This window comes from Gopherus flavomarginatus, chromosome 1 (genome assembly GCF_025201925.1).
Source record: "Gopherus flavomarginatus isolate rGopFla2 chromosome 1, rGopFla2.mat.asm, whole genome shotgun sequence".
Classification (NCBI taxonomy): Eukaryota; Metazoa; Chordata; order Testudines; family Testudinidae; genus Gopherus; species Gopherus flavomarginatus.
This window is the reverse complement of record NC_066617.1, coordinates 2,535,660-2,556,835: the sequence shown is the minus strand read 5'-3', so window position 1 is coordinate 2,556,835 and position 21,176 is coordinate 2,535,660. Positions and strand designations below refer to the sequence as shown.

Here is a 21,176-nt window from a genome sequence, read left to right as displayed (position 1 = left end):
CCTGTTCTGTCTCGTTCACACACCAGCCCAGCCCCACGCATGGCAGCCTGCAGCACGCGCCCTCCCCTGGAACAAGCTAGCGAGTGATTCATTCATGGATTTAGCCCCTCTCTCGTTTAATGACGAATTAATATTTTACAGCAGGGGAACCTATAAATCACAGCGTTAACTGCCTCATCTGTGCTTGCCTGGGGAACTGGCCCCTGTCCTGCCCCCCACACCCCGGACGCCCCACAGAATGGCCAGTGGACACAGGTCTTTCCAGCCCCCGTGTGTGGGTCACGCCCGGCTGGCAGGAGTCCCTGGGAAAGAACTGTGCCTTCAGCCAGCAGCTCCGTCTGGCCTGTGCCCATTGCGGAGCTGGCATCGGTTGGCACAAAGAAAGTGACCGGGGCGGGGGGAGCTTGCGCCTTATGCCGCATTCTCAGAGTCTGGAGGGCATTGGCCCATCGTGGTTGGGACGGATTTGGTGACCCATTATGGTAACTAAAGCGGGTTGCTTTAAAAGCCCCCGTCGTGCTGCAGGGGCAGATGGAGAAATTCCACTCAGCAGCCGTCTCCCAGAGACCGTCCCCTGGCTTGGGGACAAGAGGAAATCCTCCGCGGCTGGAGGGTCCAGCATCCCAGAGCCGGCTCAGGCCTCTGGAGGAGCAGAGCATGGGGGAGGGCAGCTGAGAAATGGGCTAATGCAGGATCCAGCGTCCCGCAACGCTGGACCAATTACAGCTCCTCGCGGCAGGGCTATCCCCCCCCCCCCACACACACACACACCCCTAATGGGCTTTGTCCCTCTGCGCTTCCTTCCAGCCCGCCACGTCCCCCTCCCAGCTGCTTTTCAAATGCCTGTGCTCCCTGGGAGAATGTCCTTTCAGTGCAATTTCTCTGCTGGCCGAGTCTATTGAGGTGCAGCACTCAAGCCGACTAATGGACCCGCGCAATGGCGGTCCGCTCTGGCTTTTGCTGAGGGGGTCGCCCCGCAATCAGCCAGGTGGCCTCCCCTGCCCTGCGGACCCCCTTTCGTAACTTCTAATCAGTCCAGTGCTGAGAACCAGGCGCTTTCCCTGCGGAGGGGGTCGGCCTGGTTCAGAGGCTCCGGTTCAGGGAGCAGGACCCGAGCAAGGGAGGCTGCCGGCTGGCCCTGCGCTGGGTTGGCCTTTTTCTTCTTTTTAATAAGATCCTGCCAGTCCTTGTGCAGTTTAATTCCTACATGCAAACTAGCCATGCCAGGGGCTTTCAGCATCTGCAGCTTAACATGTGTGAGGCTGGGGAGAGAGCCCTGGCTGCCTTGTCTGTCCATCCATCCAGGCACCTGTCTGGCTCCCCTGCGCCCACCCGCTTGCTTCACGACTTCCCCCTCTCTGACACCACTATGCTAATGCACCTTAGCCCTGCTAGGCCACCAGGCTTCCAGGCAGGAAGCCAACCTTCCGGCACCATGAACTTGGGGGTGTAAATAGCACGCAGAGAGCGGGTAATCTAATACCCTGCGCTGGAGAGAACTCCTGGGAATCCTGAGCAAGTGTTAATGGCGAGGGGAAGGGGGCGGGGAGCTGGGTTAGTGCTTGTGGGGGTGGGGGGCGGCTTGATGAGGTTGCAGTTATTTCTCCCCTCTCCTTCGGCAGCTCAGTAGGGCTGATTGCTCCGCCATGCGCCCACTCGCACCAGGACCCTGCGCCAGCTGGGAAGCTCTCGGACTCGGCTGCGGCTGCCGGCTCTCAGTGGTTTTATTTCATTTGAGGAGAGGCTCCGGCCAGCTTGGAAAATGTTCAATGCTTTTTTAAAATGAACCTCTTCCGTTTCTCTCCCCTGCCCCCACTTTATTTTATTTTGGCTTTTCTGACCAGTACCAGGTCAAAACCCTTTGGGTTTGATTCTGTTTGATTCCCACCTCGGGCCAGCTGGTCAATTTAATCCGTTAGGGACGTGTCATTAAAAATGTGAACAATGTTTATTAAAATACAAAAATACACTTTTTTCTCAGAGTACAGGCCGATTGTTCTGGTGTCGCTCTGTCTGTTCTCACCCTTAGATTTGAATCCTTTCACTTCATTTGTTAAAAGCTCTGCTCAGAAAGGAAAGAAGTTCCGCTGGAAATGGGCTCAGCCTCCCTCAGCGCTTCCCTGCTCCCCAGACACCTTCCACAAGTTGGTTTTGGGGGTGAATGTGCCAGGGAGGAGAGCCTTTTCCCCCTTCCAGGGTTCGCCAGATGCTCACATGAGCAAGAGACTGTCAATCTGACGATTCCCCCATGCGTAATCTGGTTGCATTTCTATAAACAAGTGAGAGTATTTCTGCCTTGCAGCAGCTCCCGTTTGATTTGCTCCTGCCCCCACCAGGTGACAGATATCTAAAGAGCCCTCGATTGATTGGGGAACCCCAGCAGTTAGGGGGGAGGGAAAAGCTTCAGCTCTTGCCACCTTAACAAAGATGGAAAAAAAATCATAAAATTGGAGCATAGTCTACAGTCATCTGTCAGCTCTCCCGCACCATAGCCACACACACACGCAGCGCACAAGGCTGCTAGGATGTCCTCTAGCCAACCTGACCTAACCTTCCCTTGCTCCCTTCCCTCCTGGGAAAGTCACAGGCACACACACATGGTCCCTGTGCGCAGCGGGTTAAACTGAACTGCAGAAATCTGGTGCAGTATGGAAGCATTTGACTGAGAGTGACGCCAATTTCTCTCTCTCTTTCACTGCTGTTTCTTTCAAAGCTCCGTTGGGATACATGATCCCCACAGAGCCGGCACACACACAGCCCTACTGAGATACATGGCAAACGTTGGCTTTTTTTTCTTTAATACAGATATATATTTAGCCCCATGGTCTCTCCATATCCCCCCCGCCCCACAAAAACCCCATTATTGCATTTGTAACATTTTGGCACAGTACAAATTCTTGGTGCCCTTTTTCCTTCTTTTTTTAACTAAGATAAATCTGTAAATATTGATGTTGGGCTTTCAGAAAAGATGGTTATAGAAACGGGTTTGTCCCGCATTCTGTGGAACAGCTTCTAAGAGCTGATCCTTCCTTCCCCGCTCCCTGCCTGGCCCTTCGCTCATTGTGTTCCCAGCCTCGCGCCAGAAAGTCAGTTTGGCCTCGGTTTTGTTTTAGGTTTTGATTCCCCCCCCACCCCTTTTGCTTTAAATAGAACTTGCAAGTTAGAAAATAGTTTTTTTAATTTTAATATAATCTGCTTCTCTTATCAGCCCATAGATTTAATATATAAGCATATACAAGAAAAAAAGTCTCTCCCCCACTCTGTACAAAAGTTGCTGTCTTGTTTTGTTTTGTGCATTCTATTGCATGTATAATTTCTGAAAAAAGTCATATTTGAGTTTCCTGTACTTTGTCCTTGGTGTGGGTCTGAATTATATAAGGTTCAGAGATAGTGGTTACCGTGGGGTGTAGCGAATTCCCCAGGCTGTTTTCTGTCCAGTGGGCCCCATGTGACGGTTTGTAGGTGTTGTAGTTAATATGGTCATGAATTGTAGGCAGTACAACTGCCCCCTCACCTGATACATTGGGCGGAGCCGCTGGTGCCGCCGGCAAATCCTCGTCCACCTGAATGATCTCCACGGTCCGGGCGGCCGTCACCGTGCTGCGTTGCTGGTGCCGCTTGCGAAGTTTGTAAAAGACAATCAGCATGGCCGCCGCCAGCAACGTCACCGCCACGAAGCAGCCGATGATGATCTTAGTGGTCTTCATCACCTCGTCCAGGCTGGTCTGCATTTTGTCGTTAGTGTCCGCAGTGGGCACCGCCACCTGCTTGGGCGTTTTAGTGGTCTGGATCAGCACCGTCGTGGTGGTGGTGTATGCCGGCTGGTACCCTGTCGAAGTCGTTGGCACTGGTTTAGTGAATTTTGGGGAGATGTCTTCGGGGGAGATCTCTGTGGTTTCCACCGTGACAGTGGTGAAGAAGCTGTAGTTGGAAGTGTTGAGCTCGGCCGTGCTCACATTGAGATAGGCCGAGGCATTGGAGTTCCCTGCCACATTGGTGACCATGCACGTATAAATCCCGGTGTCTGTTAGCAAAACATGGGAGAAGTTCAAGGTCCCATCATTGAGGATGGATATCCGTGGGTGGTTGGACGCGTGGCTCAGAACAGTCCCGTTAGGCAGCAACCACCTCACGGAGGACATGGAGGGAGTTCGGCATTTGAGCTCCGCCACTCGTCCTTCAGAGATATTTAGATCCATGGGGGCGTCCATGATAAAGGGTGCAGAGCACTGGAAGGAGGTCTGGTCCACCTCCACCAGGAACTTGCCCCTCATGTGCATCGGGGCGTGGCAGCGCCCGCAGCAGGTGGAGTTGGTGGGGATGTACTCCCGCAGCCACCAGGAGAGCCACAGGATGTCGCAGTCACAGCTCCAGGGATTGTGGTGCAAGTGCAACTCCACCAGGTATCTCAGGGGGGCAAAAAGGTCGTGTGGCAACGAGGTCAGGTTATTGTGGGCCAGGTTGAGCTCCACCAGCGAGGTGAGGTCGTCGAACGCGTTCCGCTCAATGAGGCTGATCTGGGAGTTCATAATCCACAACTTCTTGAGAGACTTTAACCCATGGAAAGATCCTGGCTTGATGTCAGGGAAGTTATTCCCCGACATCTCCAGTTCCTCCAGCCCCACCAGGGGCGTGAGGTTCGGCATGTCTTTAATGTTACACATCCCAAGATTAAGGTACTTCAGGTTGTATAATCCTTCAAAAGCCCCCTCAGAAATGTACTCCAGCTTCTTCAGCTCACCCAGGTCCAAGCGCATGAGGGACGGGACCCGGTTGAAGGCGTATGAAGGGATGCTCTCAATGGGGTTGTTCCTGAGCCACAGCTCCCGCAGCTTGGACAAGTACTCGAAGGCCCCGCTCGGGATGACGGTCAGCCAGTTGTCAAACAATTCCAGGGTGTTGAGACTGGCCAGCCCATTGAAAGCACCCACCTCGATCTGGCGGATGGAGTTCCTGCCCAGCTGCAAGACCTCCAAGTGATGCAGGTGCCGGAAGGTGTCCGCTTGGATCAGCTGGATGTTGTTCTCCATGAGGTTGAGATAGCGGGTGTTGGAAGGGATGTCCTGAGGGACCTCCGCCAGGCCGCGGCGCGTGCACACCACCTTGCTGAACTGGTTACTGCAGGAACAGACGGAGGGGCAGTTCGGGGCTCCAGCCCAGGCAGCTGCTGCAGACAGAATCCACACCTGCGCCGTGAGGTAGATGACCGAGAGCAGGGCAGCATTCCAGGTGTGGTGCAGAGTTGCCTGCCACAAGAGCTTCATGATGTGGCACGTTCATAATTCACCATCGTCCGGGATTTGGCACAGAAAGGAGAAGGGGCCCTATTCCCCCGGCTTAAACCAGCTGTTTGTTCCTCTCGCCAGCTAACAAAGGAGGGGGGAGGGAGCTGGGGGGGGTCAAGGGAAAACGGGGTTTAAAAAAAAGAAGCAAAGCAAAAGCCCCCCCCCTCCCCAGCCGAGCCCCTTGCTCTGTAATTGGCACCTGCCTGGGGAGGAAGGGGTCTGTGAGCTGCTCTTTAAGCTCTCGCCACAGGACGCCGCTCCATCCCCCCCATCCCCTCTCCGGTGCAGTTTTGAATGAACAAAGGGGAGGAAGGGGGAGGGGGGAAGGGGAAAGGGGGTGAAAGACAAAATGGCTCCTAGTAAATCCAAAGCAGGAGCCGGGAAAGCCGAGTGGAAGGAGCCCGGCTGGAGGTGAGGCCCGCTTGGCTAGGCAGGTGCATAGTTGCCTTCTGCCCTGGGGAGCAACGCTGCCAGCGCTTTGCAAATTTGTCCTTGGCTCCGAGCGCCGGCTGCTGCTCGCAGCTGCTGGGGCTGCTGCTCCATCGCTGGAGCATGGACCCTGCCCCCCCCACCCCCGCCGGGAACAGCCAGACAAGGAACCAAAGAGAATCACTCTCTCTGCTCGCTGCGCCTTCGCCAGCCTCGTCCTCCGCTCCGTGCCCGCTCCCCTCCCCTCCCCTCGGGGGGCTGTGCTGGGGCTCGCCGGAGGCTAGCTGTCACTGCACGCCCCCCCTTCCTCTGTGTGCAGGGCTGCGCTGCCTTGCCCGGCTGCAGCCTCCTCGCACTTCGTGGTGACCCGGCAGCTTCTCGGGGGAAGGGGGCACGCGGCCGTGCGGAGGGGGCCGCTCTGAAGTGCTGCTGTCCTGCTGAGGGGAGCGCGCCAGCGTTAGCGCTGAGCCCGGGCTTCGGCGCAGGATGGGCAGGGCGGGCGGCTCCCCTCCCGTGGCCCCGGCCGGCTCCCCCGCGGCTCTGAGGTAGTGAGTTGTGGCGCCAGCCTTCCGGTGCCGTTAACGGCTTTGTTGCCCGTCGACTGCGGCGGCAGCGGGAGGAGGCGGAGGCGGCGCAGCAGCGGCACCAGTAGCGGCGGCGTGAGACGCACCGGAGCCCGGTAACATCTTCCCTTCCTAGCCGTGCCGGCGGCAGCCCTCTCCCCTGGCGCCCGGGCTCCCCGCGGCGGTGCTGGTGCAGGCGGCAGCCGCGCAGGCTGCTCTCTCATCCTTTTGTCCTTCAGTGGGAACGTGAATGTACTGCTGACGCATGGTGTGCTGGGCAGAGCAGGAGCGTGATGCAGGGCTCGCAGCCTCCCCCTCCTCTGCCTCCCTCCAGGGGTTAACGGCCAGGCTGCAAGGAGGGCCGGGGAGCCGGGCCGCGAGGAGGAGCCGCTTCGCTCCGTGCTGCTGCAGGAGGAGGCAGGGTGGCCGCGGACGGGGCGCCGGCGACCCCCTCTCCCCCGCCCCGCTCCCCCGGCTCTCGGGGTAGAGGCCCAGTGATGCCCTGCCGAGCGCGGAGCGGGCTGCTGTCCGGGGGCCTGCGTGGGGGCCCGGGTGAGGGGGCGGCGCAGGGACAGAGGCAGGCAGCACTGAGCAGCTCAGACCGTTCCTCTGCCTCCCTCACGTGCTCCGTCCCCACCCCCGGGTTTCCCAGGTGCCCTCGTTCCTCGAGGGGAGTGCGGCTGGGGGGCCTGGGGCTGGGGTAGAACGGCCGTGTCCCAGGGCTCGGGGGGTGGGGGATGTCTGAACTGAGTTGACCCATAGCCCTTACGGGTACTGAGGGGTGGCTGGAGCTGTGCCATCCTGTGACCCCGGGGGGAGGAGGGGTGTGGGACATCGCCCTGTCCTGTGACCTGGATGTGTGTGTCTGGAGTCACCCCGTCCCGTGACCTTCGGGGGCAGTTATGGGGTCGCCCCATCCCTTGTCTCTGGGGGGTGGGTGTCTGCAGTCGCCCCATCCCTTGACTCCAGGATGGGCGGGGGGTGTCTGGAGTCATCCCCATGACCCCAAAGAGTGGAGGGGGTCTGGAGTTGTACCATCCATTGAACTTGGGCGGAGTGGGGTGTCTGGAGTTGCCCCATCCTCTGATCGGGGGGGAGAGTGCGGTCATCTCATCCCGTGACCCCGGGGGTGGGGGTGTCTAGTGTTGCGCCATCCTGTGACCCCATGGGGAGGGGAGGGGAGTGAGGGTTACCCTGTCTCGTTAGTCATGCGTGTGTGTCTGGAATCACCCCATCCTATGACCCGGGGCGGGGTCTGGTGTTGCCCCATTCCGTGACGCCGTGGGGGGGAATTTGGAGGGGGGATTTGGAGGGGGGAGTTGCCCTGTCTCAAGTGTGTCTGGAGTCGCCCTGTCCCGTGACCGTGTGTGTGTGTCTGGAGTCAGCCCGTCCTGTGACCCAGGGGGTGGGGTAGGGGGGGTCGCCCTGTCCTGTGACCGTGTGTGTGTTACTAGATTCACCCTGTCCCGGGGGTGGGATCTGGAGTCACCCCCATCCTGTGCCCCTGAGGGGTAGGGGGGTGTGAGGCAGGAGGGAGTGGGGCGGACTGACCGGGAATGTGTCTAGTTTTACTGGCACTGTCTGCATGGGGGATGGGAGAGCAGGGGGTGATACCTGAACCAGGAGGGGGGTGGGCCCAGGTGACACCTTTGCCGAGGAGGAGCTGGGGGAGGGGAGTGAGTCAGCTGGAGGGGGGGTTCAGTTTTGGGCTGGCTGGCAAGAGGCAGGGAACCCCAAGTCTGGGGTCTAAGCTCCTTGCCCCCCAGAGGGACCCGACTGAGGGGTCTTGGTTGTACCTACAAGCCCTGTTGGGGACTGTGTTCCTGTCACCTAATAAACCTTCTGTGTTACTGGCTGGCTGAGTGTCATGGTGAATCACTGGAAAAGGGGGTGCAGGGCCCTGACTCCCCCACACTCTGTGACAGGGGGGTCTGGAGCTGCATCATCCCTTGAACTTGGCGGGAGGGAGGTGTCTGGAGTTGCCCCATCCTATGATTCGGGGGGAGAGTGGGGTCACCCTGTCCCATGACCCTGGGATGGGGGGGTGTCTGAAGTTGCCCTGTTCTGTGACCTGGGGATCGGTGGGTGGGTGTGAGTGGAGTCACCCTGTTCCAGGGTGGGATCTGGAGTTGCCCCGTCTCTTGACCCCAAATGGGCAGGGATGTGTGTGTGTCTGGAGTCGCCCTAGTGAGTGTGTCTGGATTCACCCTGTCCCGGGGTGGGGGATCTGGAGTCGCCACCATCCCATGACCCCAGGACGGGCAGGGGGTGTCTGGAGTTGCCCCTGGGATGGGCGGGGGGGTTGTCTGGAGTCGCCTCATCCCATGATCCAGGAAGGGCTGGGAGCTCTGAAGTTGACCTGTGCTGGGGGGTGGGGGCAGGTCACTTGTCGCCTCGTGTGCCCTGAAGCACGAGGGGCAGGGGAGAGAGCGGTGGTGGTGGTGAGTGGGGGCTGTGATCCTGCTTGCGGCCCCTTGCTGGCTCCCCATGCCCCAGGACAGATGTGTGCAGCCTGGCTCCCTTCTTGGGGTGGGGGCAGCAGGCTGGGGTGTTTGTGATGCCCCTTCGTGCCCCTTGTAGCTGGATCCCACCGGGGCTGGCCGGCCAGCATTTCCCCATCTGCCAGGGGAGGCTGGGCGTGCTGCCTTGCCAGCTGGGGGCTCTCAGCTGATGTTCCACATGGCTACTCGGTACCTGGACACTAGGCCAGGATTCCAAAGGGCTGTAGGTCCCTCGTGCCCGCAGCTGGCTCTGCCAGGCTGTGTCCCCCCCCACACACCTACCTCTGGGTCACACCGGAACAAGCCTGGCTCTCCGCCGCCCACAAGGGGAGGCTGGGAAAGCAGCGGGGATGGCTTGGCAAGGCAATAGACACATGATGCCATCCTGCTGCATGGCTGGTGGACATGTCTGGCTTCTGCAACCCAGTCTGGTGAGCGGGGAAAGGGAGCGAGTTGTCTCCCAAGCAGCCTTGGGTTCATTCCTTCCCCCCCCCGGGGCAGAGATGGTGTGATGGGCAGGGCAGTGGTCTCGGGTTAGAGCGGCGCCTGCTCCTGCCTGGGGCCTGTTACTGACCGACAGCAACGGGGGGAGGACGGGCAGGGTAGAATCGGTGACCGCACCCTGCTTGGGGCACGGGGTTACCTCAAGGCTCCCGAGACCCGGGGTATCGACGGAGGTTGCGTTCGACATCGGCAACCTGAAGCCACCGACAGAGGGTTTGCAATGGGCTGCACTCGTTCAGCTTGTCTGATACTTTCCATGGTAAGACCCAGGTCTTAGCTGCTTGTACCTGTGTCCAGCTTTAACCGTCGGTGCCGAAATGCTCCCTGCGGCGCGTCTGCCTGCCGCTGAGGTTTTGGGATACGTTTCTGCTAAACCAGTGCAGCCCTTTCTGCAAACGACATTGGGGGAAATGTGGCTTTGCAGCTGTTTGAGTGAGACGCTCTGGTGGCCCTGTGCTGGCAGCAGGGCTGGGAACGGAGCCACGAGGGCGTCCCTGGGAGCACAGACCCAGATTCTGCTGTTCCTATGGAAAGCCACCCAAACTTGGCAAGTGTGCGGGTGCGCAACAGACTTGCTGGTTCGGCAGCTCAATGAGCCGACGATTCCGTCTGCCTCGAGCCGGCATCGAGCCCTCGCGCTGCCCAGCCTCCGCCTGCATATCCCTGCAGAGGCTGACCCTGCTCCATTGTGGGGCTGCCGGCACCGCAGCAGCACCGGACTGAGAGCAGGGGCCTGGCTCTCCTGTGCTCTGTGCCCCCCACCCATTGAGGCGCAGGGAGGGTTGAGGGGAAGAAGGGAGCAAAGAGGGGCGGCAGGAGCCAGAGGTGAGCTGCGTGGGTAGGAGCAGAATGGCCCAGAGCCAGGCGAGGGGCATGGGGCAGCAGGGGCAGTGCCTGTGAGAGCACATTCCCCTGCTGGCTCCTCATTCTCAGCTGTCAGTCGTCGCTGCGAAACCCACTGGCCAAACATCTCGCCCAGCCCCGCGTGCTGAGAGGATAACGGTCTGCTACTGCTGCCGGTTTCTCCCGTCGCTCACGGGGTCAAGCTCTGTCGTGTGGGTAAGAAGATCCCAGCCTACTGATGACCCACGCTGGGGGTCAGTGTGGCTCCAGAAGGTGGAAGGTCTGTTTTTCCAGGGGGGTTATTTTGGAAATTACATCCAAAAAGCCCAGGAAAAGGACGTTAAGGAGCAAAGTGGAGCCCACTGCAGTCAGGAATGCCACAATTGAGGTTGTTTGTGCAACCTGAACTCTGCGCCCTCGGGCGCAATGACATGATCACATGGTTTTTTCCACACTGCCCTGGAGGTGACTGAGGTGGGCAGTGAAGGAGGCTGGGTCTGCAGAACCCCGGCATCCTTTGCTGCAGACGGGTGTGCAGTGACTGAGGCAGGGGATGCCGGAGGAGAAAGGAGGCTCTCTTGGCGAAGGCAGTCGAATGCTGCCCGGGAGAACTGGATTCTCCCCCAGCTGCCACCCCAGCGTTTCTGTGCAGCGCTGGACAAGTCACAGAGGAAAATGCTCAGTTGGCCACTATCTGGGGGGCCCAGGAGAGACGCCGGGGCAGACCTGGAGAAGTGCAGTTGATGGCAGCTGTGCTTCGAACAGACAGCGCTGTACACGTGCTAGGTACGCTGGAACACCAGCCCCCAGGAGTCTCGAGTTGGGTGCCAAAAATTAACAGATGTTTTTGACAATTTTGGCCTTAATCTCTCCAAGTCTCAGCCCCCAGCTGTAAACAGGGATGATAATGCCACCTAATCTCACCGGGGAATTGTGGTGACAAATCCACTAACGTGTGTGAAGCGCTTGGATACTGGGGTGAGAGCACCATGGAAACGCCCAGGAGGAAAGGAAGAAATGTGCAGCAGGGCCTGGGGCACGTGAAATCAGCCCTGGGTCACTCGCTGACGGAGGCGGGAGGCCTGTGGAAGGAGCAGCCTGGGGGAGCGCTGCACCCTTCTCTGCAGCATGGGATGGGATGGGTGTTCCGGCATTTCCTGACTTCTGAGTGCCCCACTTGGCCACCTTCTCGCTCCTGTAGGGTAGTTTTGTGTGTGTAATAGACAGCCTGTCGGTGAGGGTGGGGGAGCCATATTGACAAGTAGGGGGCTTAGCACCTCTCCAAGTGCTCCCAGAGAGCAGGGAACACGAGCTGGATCTCTGGGGGCCCCTGAAGCAGAGCACCCTTGGAGAGCAGGGGCAGATGCCCATGACCACGCTAGGTTTGGCTGGAGTGGAGCGACCGGCGCTGCAGTTTTCTCCGGCTGGGTCCTGGAGGTGGAGCGGTAGCACCTTGTGGTTGTCTGTGTCACGTGCTGCTGTGGTTGAAAAGCATGAGCATTGAAACATTTCTTTCTGGGCGGGCACGGCACCTGCAAGCCTGTTGTATTGGGACAAAGGCTCTATCCATAGGTGATGGAATGTGCTCGGGTCCCGTCACGAGGCTCTCGCTTCTGCTCTGCCTACGAGACGTGTGGATTTTGTGCCCTTCGCCGCACAGTCGCAGTTCCATGCACAGTGTGACGAACTGGGAATGTTCTTAATGTTTTCTCTGAATACTGTGTTGGTGCCTCAGTGTCCCCATGGCAGTTCTTAAATATCTGGCAGAGCAAAGGGCCAGTGCCCCTAAATGCCTGGCACCCTGTCTCCTAGCAACTGATGGCCTGGGCCCCTCCTCTGCAAAGGTGCCAACTGAAGGTGTTGGAGACAAAGAGATCAGGTGACCTCCTGGCCCGGGAAAGGAGCTGAGCAGAGAGGAGGGGCTGGGGGGGGTTGTTAGTCTGGAGCTGGCTGGGGACGAGGAGTGAAGTGCAGACGGGGGGGGGTCTGGCTCACTGCCCCCCAGAATGGACCCGGCCGAGGGGTCCAGTTCGCTGTACCTACAAGCTCTGTTTTAGACCCTGTTCCTGTCATCGAATAAACCTCTGTGTTACTGGCTGGCTGAGAGTCACGTCTGACTGTGAAGTGGGGGTGCAGGACCCTGTGGCTTCCCCAGGACCTCGCTGGGGCAGGCTCGCTGTGGGAAGCGCACGGAGGGGCAGAGGATGCTGAATGCTCCAAGGAGAGACCCAGGAGGTGAAGCCGTGTGAGCTTCTTGCCCTGAACAAATCTGCTCCAAGGGAGAGGAGGCTCCCCAAAGTCCTGCCTGGCTTGTTGGGGAGCAGTTCCAGAGCATCGCCCAGTGACTCCGTGACACACAGGCACTGGCTCGGTGTAGAAATCCAGTCGCTGTGCCCGCCTGTGGCTAGCTAGACCCCTCTGGGTGCACAGCTGTGGTCACCCTAGGGGGAAATTTCTCAGGCAGGTGCACACCAAAGCAGCGTGACCAGCGGGCCCAAATGGACTCTGAATTCCGGAGGGGCTGACTGGCTAGCAGGGACCTTTGCCCCGTGGGAATGCAGGTGCACGGACTAGTTTCTTGTGTCGCTCTGTGTCCTGTTGGCGGGCAGAGCTGGGTGCCCAGGTGGCGGTTATGTGGCACTGGAGGCTGTTGGTGAGCGGGGGAGAGCTACATTTGTGCCTGTCTCTGGTACGGAGGTTGGGTGCCCCCGTTTGCTGACGGAGTCCATGCTCTGGGGAGTCCAGTGGCTCCCCGGTGACTATCTGGCATCACACAGCAGCATCTTCTCGGCGGGCATTTCCCGTCATCCCCCTGGCGCAGCTGTTCCATCAGCCCGGGGCCTCGCTTCTGTCGGCCAGGCCTTTGTCAGCTGGGGCGTAGGCTCCTGTCGTGCGTGCCGCATGGGGCTGCCCCTTAAATTCCCCAGGGAACGGGCACAGAATTGGGTAGCTGTGAGCCAGTGACACGACTGCACCGCATGGAGCTTCGGGTGCTGGATGAGGCCTGCGTGGCTCGGGGCTGGCCTGTCAGAGGGACGCGGCTGTGATGGGTTAGAGCTGGAGATCTCTTGGGTCTTGGAGAAGGAGCTGCCAGCTGGGCATTCTCCAGAAGCCCCCCCCCCTCGTCTGTAGCCCCAGCCTGAGGACTTTCAGGTCATGCTGTGCGGCGGCCGGGAAGGAGGGAGGGTCCTAGCGAGGACTAGGGCTGGAGAAGGAACGGACGGCTGATTGCCTCTTCGGGGAGGAGCAGCAACTGGGTCTACGAGCTGCGGTTTTAACATGTCCCTTGGGCTGTCGGCCTTGTGCCTCCCTTCCCTGCCTCCTGGCCGGTGGAATAGCCCAGGATCCCCTCTGAGCTCTGCAGGAGGGGGCCTCCCCTCCTCGCCCCATGTAACACCCCAGGCCCCCTGGAGCTCCCTGCCCAGCAGAGCGTGGGCCGTGGTGCCCACTGGCGAGGGTGGGGACCCTGCTGGCGCCCGTAATGGATTGGGAGGGTTTGTGAGATGAGCCGGCTCTGCTGATGGCAGGCTGCCGGGGGGAGGGGGTGATTAGAGTTCCTATTTTTAAATACTTGGTGGCGCTTGACGCCGTGGCGGTGGGAGCCCTGCCGGCACTGAGATAGATCGGACTAATTTTGCCGAGCTGGCTACGTCGGGAGGAGAGTAATGGGATGTAATTCTGTCTGGCCTAATGGGAATCACTCTCCCCTGCTCCTCCCCGGCCTTGCTCTGTGCAAGCATCTGCTCTGCCTGATTTGAGCCCCGCCAGCTTGCCAGCTCGTCCACAGCGCCCCAGCGAGCGGCAGGGCGGGAGTGAACTGAGCCTGGGCGGGTGGTGGGCTGGGCTGGCTTAGAGCAGCTTGTTCGCTCCCTCGGGAGAGCCCCAGCTCTGCCATGTCCCTGTCTCGCTGCCCCATGGCTCCTGGGGTTTGTGGTGGTGCAGCACCAAGGAGAACTGGTCCCCGACCAGCACCCTGGGCTGGGCCCTGCAGATACGCCCCATCGCCAGGTTCTCCAGCTCCAAGCCCCACGGAAGCAGGTCTGGGGCACGAGAGGGAGGTTCCTGGCAGGGGGGAGCAGTTCCCTGGTGGATGTTCACTGAGTCGCTGGCGAGTCCCTGTGCACTGTGGGAGAACCATTACCCTGTGATTGAGCACCAGTGGAAACTGGATGTGGTGGATGATTGCTAATTGTTCATACTGTGGTTGCACCATGATGAGCTCCATGGAGCCGGGCGCTGCCTAGACCCCGTCCGGGATCCGGGGCCCCCTGTTGAGCCGGGCGCTGCGGGTCCGGGATCCGAGGGCCCCCCGTTGAGCCGGACGCTGCCCGGGATCCGGGGGCCCCCCGTTGAGCCGGACGCTGCCCGGGATCCGCGGCCCCCTGTTGAGCTGGACGCTGCCTGGACCCTGTCCGGGATCCGGGGGCCCCCCGTTGAGCCGGACCCTGTCCGGGATCCGGGGGTCCCCCGTTGAGCTGGATGCTGCCAGGACCCTGTCCGGGATCCGGGGGCCCCCCGTTGAGCCGGACGCTGCCCGGGATCCGGGGCCCCCTGTTGAGCTGGACGCTGCCTGGACCCTGTCCGGGATCCGGGGCCCCCCCGTTGAGCCGGACACTGCCCGGGATCCGGGGTCCCCCCATTGAGCCGGGAGCTGCCCGGACCCCATCCAGGATCTGGGGCCCCCCTGTTGAGCCGGATGCTGCCCGGACCCTGTCCGGGATCCGGGGGCCCCCCATTGAGCTGGGAGCTGCCCGGACCCCATCCAGGATCCGGGGCCCCCCTGTTGAGCCAGATGCTGCCTGGACCCTGTCCGGGATGCCCAGACATACAATGAGAGGCAGCCCCCGCCCCAGTCAGAGCGGGCGGGACAAAAGGAAGGGTCTGTCCCGTTATAGAGCTGGGAGCGGAGGCCCAGAGAGACCCTGTGGCTTGCCCAGTGTCACCCAGGGAGCCTGTGACATGACGGGAGCTGAGCACAGAGCTCCAGGGTGCTCGTCCAGTGCTTCTGCCACAAGGCCCACGTGACGGCTGCTCCAGAGCTGGGTCTGAACAGGAATTTTGCTGTCTGCCCTCTGCACATGGGTGAGGTGAGGCCCCACCTACGCTGCCTCCGTTGCGGTGGAAGGTTCCGGCTCGGCCCCGAGACAGAGATCCGGCTGTCAGGCGCCACTAGATCATGGTGCTGTCTAGTAAGGAGGCAAAGATCTTATCACGGCTCAATTTTCCGTCTAATTTGTAACAGGTGATGCTACTTCATGGAACAGGATGCACATGGCGGGGGGCGGGGGCTGGCAGCCAGCGTGCCCCTCGTTGGAAGGCCCCACAGTTCCCAAGCCGGATCCCAGCCTTCGCCGGCCCCTTTGCAGTCGCCCGAGTCGTGGTGATGGAGGCGCTGCCGCCGGTTTGAGTGTTCGGAATCTCCTCGTCTTGGGGAGTTCTGACAGTTCGGGGGCTCAGCTGGGATAGAGAAGCCACAGGAATGGTGCCTCCACCTCCAGTACCAGCCCAACGAGCTGGATCTCACACAAAATCCGACCTGACCCGAGCGAGCCTTCCCCAGCCCCAGTGGTCCTGGTTACAGCCTGGGCTGTGCGCTCACAGCGGGAACGCATCCACTCTGGAGTGGAACCCAGCCGCCAGTTAGCAGCCCCACGCTGCAGCAGGGCAGAGGGCCAGCTTGGGCAAGATGTGATGGATCTTCTCTCCAGGGGACAAGGCTGGATGGTAGAGTGGAAAGCACATACCCCGTGGGGAGCCCGGAGCCCGCGTTCCCAGGCAGGACAGCGAAGGGTTTGGGGCACGGTCCCTGGGTGGCATAGCAGGCTGTGATGAACTAGGAACGTTCATAATGTTTTCTCTGAATACTGTGTTGGTGCCTCAGTGTCCCCATGGCAGTTTTTAAGTATCTGGCAGAGCAAAGGGCCAGTGCACCTAAATGCCTGGCACTCTGTCTCCTAGCAACTGATGGCCTGGGCCCCTCCTCTGCAAAGGTGCCAGCTGAAGGTGTTGGAGATAAAGGGATTAGGTGACCTCCTGGCCCGGGAAAGGGGCTGAGGAGAGAGGAGGGGCTGGGGGGGTTAGTCTGGAGCAGGCTGGGGACGAGGAGTGAGGGCAGACGTGGGGAGTCTGGCTCACTGCCCCGAAGAATGGACCCGGCTGAGGGGTCCGGTTCGCTGTATCTACAAGCTCTGTTTTAGACCCTGTTCCTGTCATCAAATAAACCTCTGTTACTGGCTGGCTGAGAGTCACGTCTGACTGCAAAATGGGGGTGCAGGACCCTGTGGCTTCCCCAGGACCCCGCTGGGGTGGACTCGCTGTGGGAAGCGCACGGAGGGGCAGAGGATGCTGAATGCACCAAGGAGAGACCCAGGAGGTGAAGTCATGTGAGCTTCTTGCCCTGAACAAGTCTGCTCCGAGGGAGAGGAGGCTCCCCAGAGTCCTGACTGGCTTGGTGGGGAGCAGTTCCAGAGCATCGCCCGGTTACTCCGTGACACAGGTGCCTCTCCCTTTCCCAGGGGCAGAGCGTCCCGCCTGTAGCCTCAGCGGCCAGCAGCTTTGCTGGGATGGGTGCACGGCTGAGAGCGTGTCCCAGCTGGAGCGGTGAGCGGGTGACTGGACACTGCTGCGGGCGCGGAGCTGGTTCCTAGCGATGCTGGGGCGCGCGTCTGGCAGCGAGTCGCTCTTAACCTCCTTCTCCATCGGTGTTCGCTGGCAGGCCGAGACGGCACGGGAGGAGCGACGCGGCAGGAAGGGTGACAAACTGATTGAAGAGGAGATCGGACTGGGAAGCCCTGGGCGTGTGGTGGGAGCCAGACACAGTTACCAGCGCGGCGGCTGCACTGGGCTAATTGAATTACAGCCACATGGCACCTGTAGGGCTGCACCAGGATCCATCCATCTCTGCCTGGTAGTTAGCTGGGCCCGCCCACCTGGGCTGCCCTTCCACCCCGGCTGCTCTCCCACTGCCCTGAAGTGTGGGGGCGAGGGGGGGGAGCAAGCCCCACTGCTAGGCTCTGATCCCTGCTCCGTGACCGGGGGTGAGTTCCTTCCCCTGAGATAACCATGGCCCCGCACCCCCACGGGGCAGGGGCTGTGGCTGACAGAAGCTCTGGGAGCTGCAGGCGCTCTGGGTGTGTTCCCCACACCCCCTCGACGGCGCCGAAGTGAGAAGATGCAGGCACAAAGCCATGGCATGCCGGGGCCCCTGTGGGCTGCGCATCTCCAGGGCATCTGGCCGCCAGCCATGCCGCTGACCTCCAGGGACCATGCTTGTCCGCGTGCCGCCCTGCGTCCGCCCTGGCGCTCTGGCTGAGCGTTTCTTCTGTCAGGCAGGCTAATTCAATTAACGAGCTGCCACTGCTAGGCCCCTGATGAGGATTTGATTGCAGAGGAAAGCACTGGCCAAGCTCCGGGGCCAACGGGCTGCAGACGATTGATCAGGATCCGGTCACACTGGGTGTTCGTGTCGGCACCGGGAAATCTCGAGCAGGCCCCATCCTTGAAGAGGTGCAGCCCTTGCTCTGCACCGGGGCAGCAGGAGAGCGCTGCTCCCGCTGCTGGCCCCATGCACGGGCCAAGCAGTCTGCTCCCTTTGGGGGGCAGGAAAAGGAACGAGCCACCTCTTGGAAGGTCCCCTCCCTGCCCTGGCCGCGCAGAGCCACCTCTGCAGGGCTGCCCTTGGGGGTTGGCTGGAGAGGCAGCGGGGGAAGGCTCTAGCCCGGGGCTCAGGAGGCTGGGGGTGAGTTTCAGGGCAGGTCACCAGTCTTCCTACGGAGGGGTGCTCCCTCTTTCCAGTCTGATCTTTGGCTGTGTGCTGTGCAGGGCCGGGCCCAAACTCTAATGCAAACGGTGCTGCCAGGCCCCACCGAGGTCAGGACGTGGCCGTTTTCCCTGCCTGGTTTAGATATGGCCTGAGGTGCCTGCTCTCCTTCCCCCGACCAGCCACTAGATGTCCACAGAGCCGCCTGGCGGGCAGGGCCGGCGCGCTCCTCGGCGTGGCTGCAGCGTCGAAGTGCTGGCTGTGGCTGGCTCTCTGTCCCCTGGGATGGGCCAGCCCGTGCGGCTCGCTTGGAAACAGGCCTCGGGGCAGCGGAAGAGTTGATCTGTTACTTGGTGGTGATCAGGGTGGAAGAGGGGGTGCGTGTATGTTTGTGTGTGTGTACACAGTGTATAACAGCTGCTGCACCTATGCAAGCGACAGCCTTTGGAGCACGATTGTGTAGCAGCCGGCGTTCACTAGCTGCGTTGTGCACTGTGCAGCCATCTCTCTCCCCGTGCCCAGAGGGGGTGGTGCGGGCTTGGAGAGGTGCAGTGACGTTTCTGCCATTGGGGCTGTTTGGCTTGGCCTTGGGGTAACGGGGGCCAGGTTATTTACAGGTGCAAATTTCAGAGCTTGCCTAGGGCACATCTGATTACGGAAGAGCCAACCCTAACGCCATGCATTGGCCTGCGCTGTGCCAGTCTGGCCAGGAGGGGGCAGCCTCCAGGGCACCGGTTTGCCACATCGCCCAGTGCTCCGTGTCTCGCTCTCTTCTTTCAGTTGAAAGCCAGCTAATGTCATTTGCTTTGCAAGGAGCCTTATTCTGCAAATCCACTTGTGTGCGGGGGCTTTAACTCCCGATTACAGGATTAGCAGAGATTAGCAGAGCGGCTCCATTCCTCCTGCCTCGCTCTTTAACGGGACGACGAGCTGGCTGCGGCTGGGAACCGGGCAGTTCTCCCAGTGCCGTCTCTATGGGTGCTCAGCCCCCGGTGTGCCTGCATCCCTGCGCTGCTGCCTGGAGAACTTCGGGAACAGTGTCCGTTGGGCCCGCACATGCGCTGTCTCTCCTCATGCCCCGCCACGAAGCTCACCAGCGTGCGGAATGAACTGCCTGCTGACTGTCGGGCCCCCTCTGCCACGGCGAGATGGCAGTAAACGCTTTCCAGTGTGCGTGATGAACTGCCAGCCGAGCCAGCTCTGGACAGGGCCTGCAGGGTACCAGCGCCCCTGCATCCCCTGTGCCCCAGAGTGTCAGACTGGGCTGCTCATGCCACCTCCATCTTGGGAGCTGCCTATCTGTGCCCCCACTCTCGCTGCTGACGTCTGCGCTGTGAGCGGAGGAGGCAGCTGACGGGATGGCCGCAGGGGAGAGGCTGATGGGGTGGCAGAAGCTCTTTGCTTTTGGGGGTGTTGAGAGGGGCGACCAGGGGCTAAAACAAATGCCCAGGGAGCAAGTGAACCTGCACCCCAGATCAGGGTGGACTTTCTCTCCTGACTCCCACCCTACACCTGCCAGGGAGCAGGGAGCCCCCTTCTCAGGACTCACTCTGATTGCCTCCAGTCGCTGTTCAGCCCCCCACTGGGGTGGAACCTGGACCCCAGAGGGGCTGCGTCTTGACACTGGGCAAGGGGTCCCTGTAGAAACAGCCACTGTGCCCCACCCCAGAGGTGGCTGCATCTCAGTGCCGGAGGAGGGGTCCCTGTATAACCGGCTCCTGCCGCTGCGCTTCGTTGCTAGGTAAGCAGTTCCTTTGGCTGCTTATCCAGTGCTATATAGGACTTCCTGTGTGCTCCCTGGGGGTGCAGTGCTCCCTGGGGGGGCAGTACCCCATTCCCTCAGAGGGGTGATTGCTGTGAGCCTCGGAGGACCCCATTCTGTTGCTCCTGCTGGGTAGATCCTGCCTTCTCCCCGATGCTCCTGAGTCAGCAGGCTCCTGGAGACGAGGATATTGTTTGAGACGTTCATAGTCTGGGCAGCGAGACTGGGAGCCCTTGTCACTGATCTGGAAGGGCTGCTGGAGTCTGTGGGGTCAGGGCTGAGGGGAGAGGAACAGGAATGCCTCTCTCTCCAGTAAGGAGGTGGGGTGCTAAACAGTAACTGCTAAAATGAAGTTTTGAGATAGACTGGATCAGATAACTGGCTCCCAAGAGTATTAAAAGACTCGGCCGAGGCGCTCGCAGCCACTGCTAACGGGCCAGTATGTGAAAGGGGCAGATGGAATGAGCTGGGTAACTAGGTTGCACAGCCTGACCTCGATCCTGGGCAAAATCATGGCACGGCTGATCTGGGACGCACTGGCTGAATTCAGGGATGGCAGCGCAGTCAGTGCCAGTCCGCCGGCCGTTACAGAAATGGGTCTGGGGCAGCTGGAACCGGGTCTGTGATGAGACACGAGTTTCCTGTGTCTGACTTGCCCTCCTCAGCATTCTGATTAAAAATCATTCGCCCCATAGAAAAACTCTGCATCCCGTATTGAATGGGATAAAACTGGCAAGTGCTAGCTCTGAAGAAGTAACTGTAAATGGGGCTGGGTATCCCCTGGGGGTCCTGCAGGGGTCTGGTCTAGCCCAGGGCTATTCAGTAGCTTCAGCCATCATCCCGAAGGGAATAGAGTCCTTGCTGGAGAAGGTGGTGGCTGACCCAGTACCAGCTGGAGCAATAAGTAACTCTGGGGCCGCTCAGTCCCCCAGAGCGCTCAGGTGGCTGGTGGGGGGCTCACTCCAAATGTGTGTTGGCCAGTGTGACGGAGCAGGGAGTGGGGTGCAGGGCCCTGACTCCCCCACACTCTGTGACAGCCAGTCAAACGGAAAGTCGTGCGTCCAGGAACAGGGGTCACTGGAACGCTGGGACTCGGGCTCAGGGCAGAACCCAGCAGCACGTGAGCTCCCTGGCCGTGGTGGAGGGTGACGACGATCCTGGGTAGCCTGAGCCCTGTGGGGAAAGGACAGGGGGCCTGGTGGCTAAGGCATTGGCGAGGGCTCGCTCCCCAGCTCTGCTACAGACCCAGGCCCGTCACCGGCTGTCTCAGTGCCCGGAGACTAGTAACCCCTCTTCCTTGTCTGGGCAGACTGTGAGCGATGAGGGGGCAGCCTGCCTCTCCAGGTGTCTGTGCAGCGCTCGGCCCCATGGGGGCCTGGTCCCAGCTGTGCTCTGTGCCTGGTGCGGTATAATCACTAACACCCCCAGGACCCGGCTCCGTCGCTGCTGCTGAGTGAGGAAAGGGTTGGTCGATTCTGCTTCAAGGAAGGCTGCTGTTGGAAATCCCAGGGTGTCACTATGGCTGCAGGG

General features: G+C 60.5%; 2 protein-coding genes across 3 annotated transcripts in view; one reads left to right on the top strand and one right to left on the bottom strand.

Moving 5' to 3' along the window:
• The window catches only part of SND1 (staphylococcal nuclease and tudor domain containing 1), a 576,429-nt gene that overhangs the window by 511,175 nt on the left and 44,078 nt on the right, over positions 1-21,176 (top strand). The window lies entirely within an intron of this gene.
• LRRC4 (leucine rich repeat containing 4) lies at positions 1,915-6,388 on the bottom strand. The gene has a single exon (XM_050952761.1). The coding sequence runs from the start codon at positions 5,262-5,264 to the stop codon at positions 3,327-3,329; it is 1,938 nt and encodes a 645-aa protein (XP_050808718.1). The 5' UTR covers positions 5,265-6,388; the 3' UTR covers positions 1,915-3,326.

Coding starts and splice junctions, on each gene's coding strand:
- LRRC4 (XM_050952761.1), bottom strand. CDS start 5,264: ATGAAGCTCTTGTGGCAGGCAACTCTGCACCACACCTGGAATGCTGCC.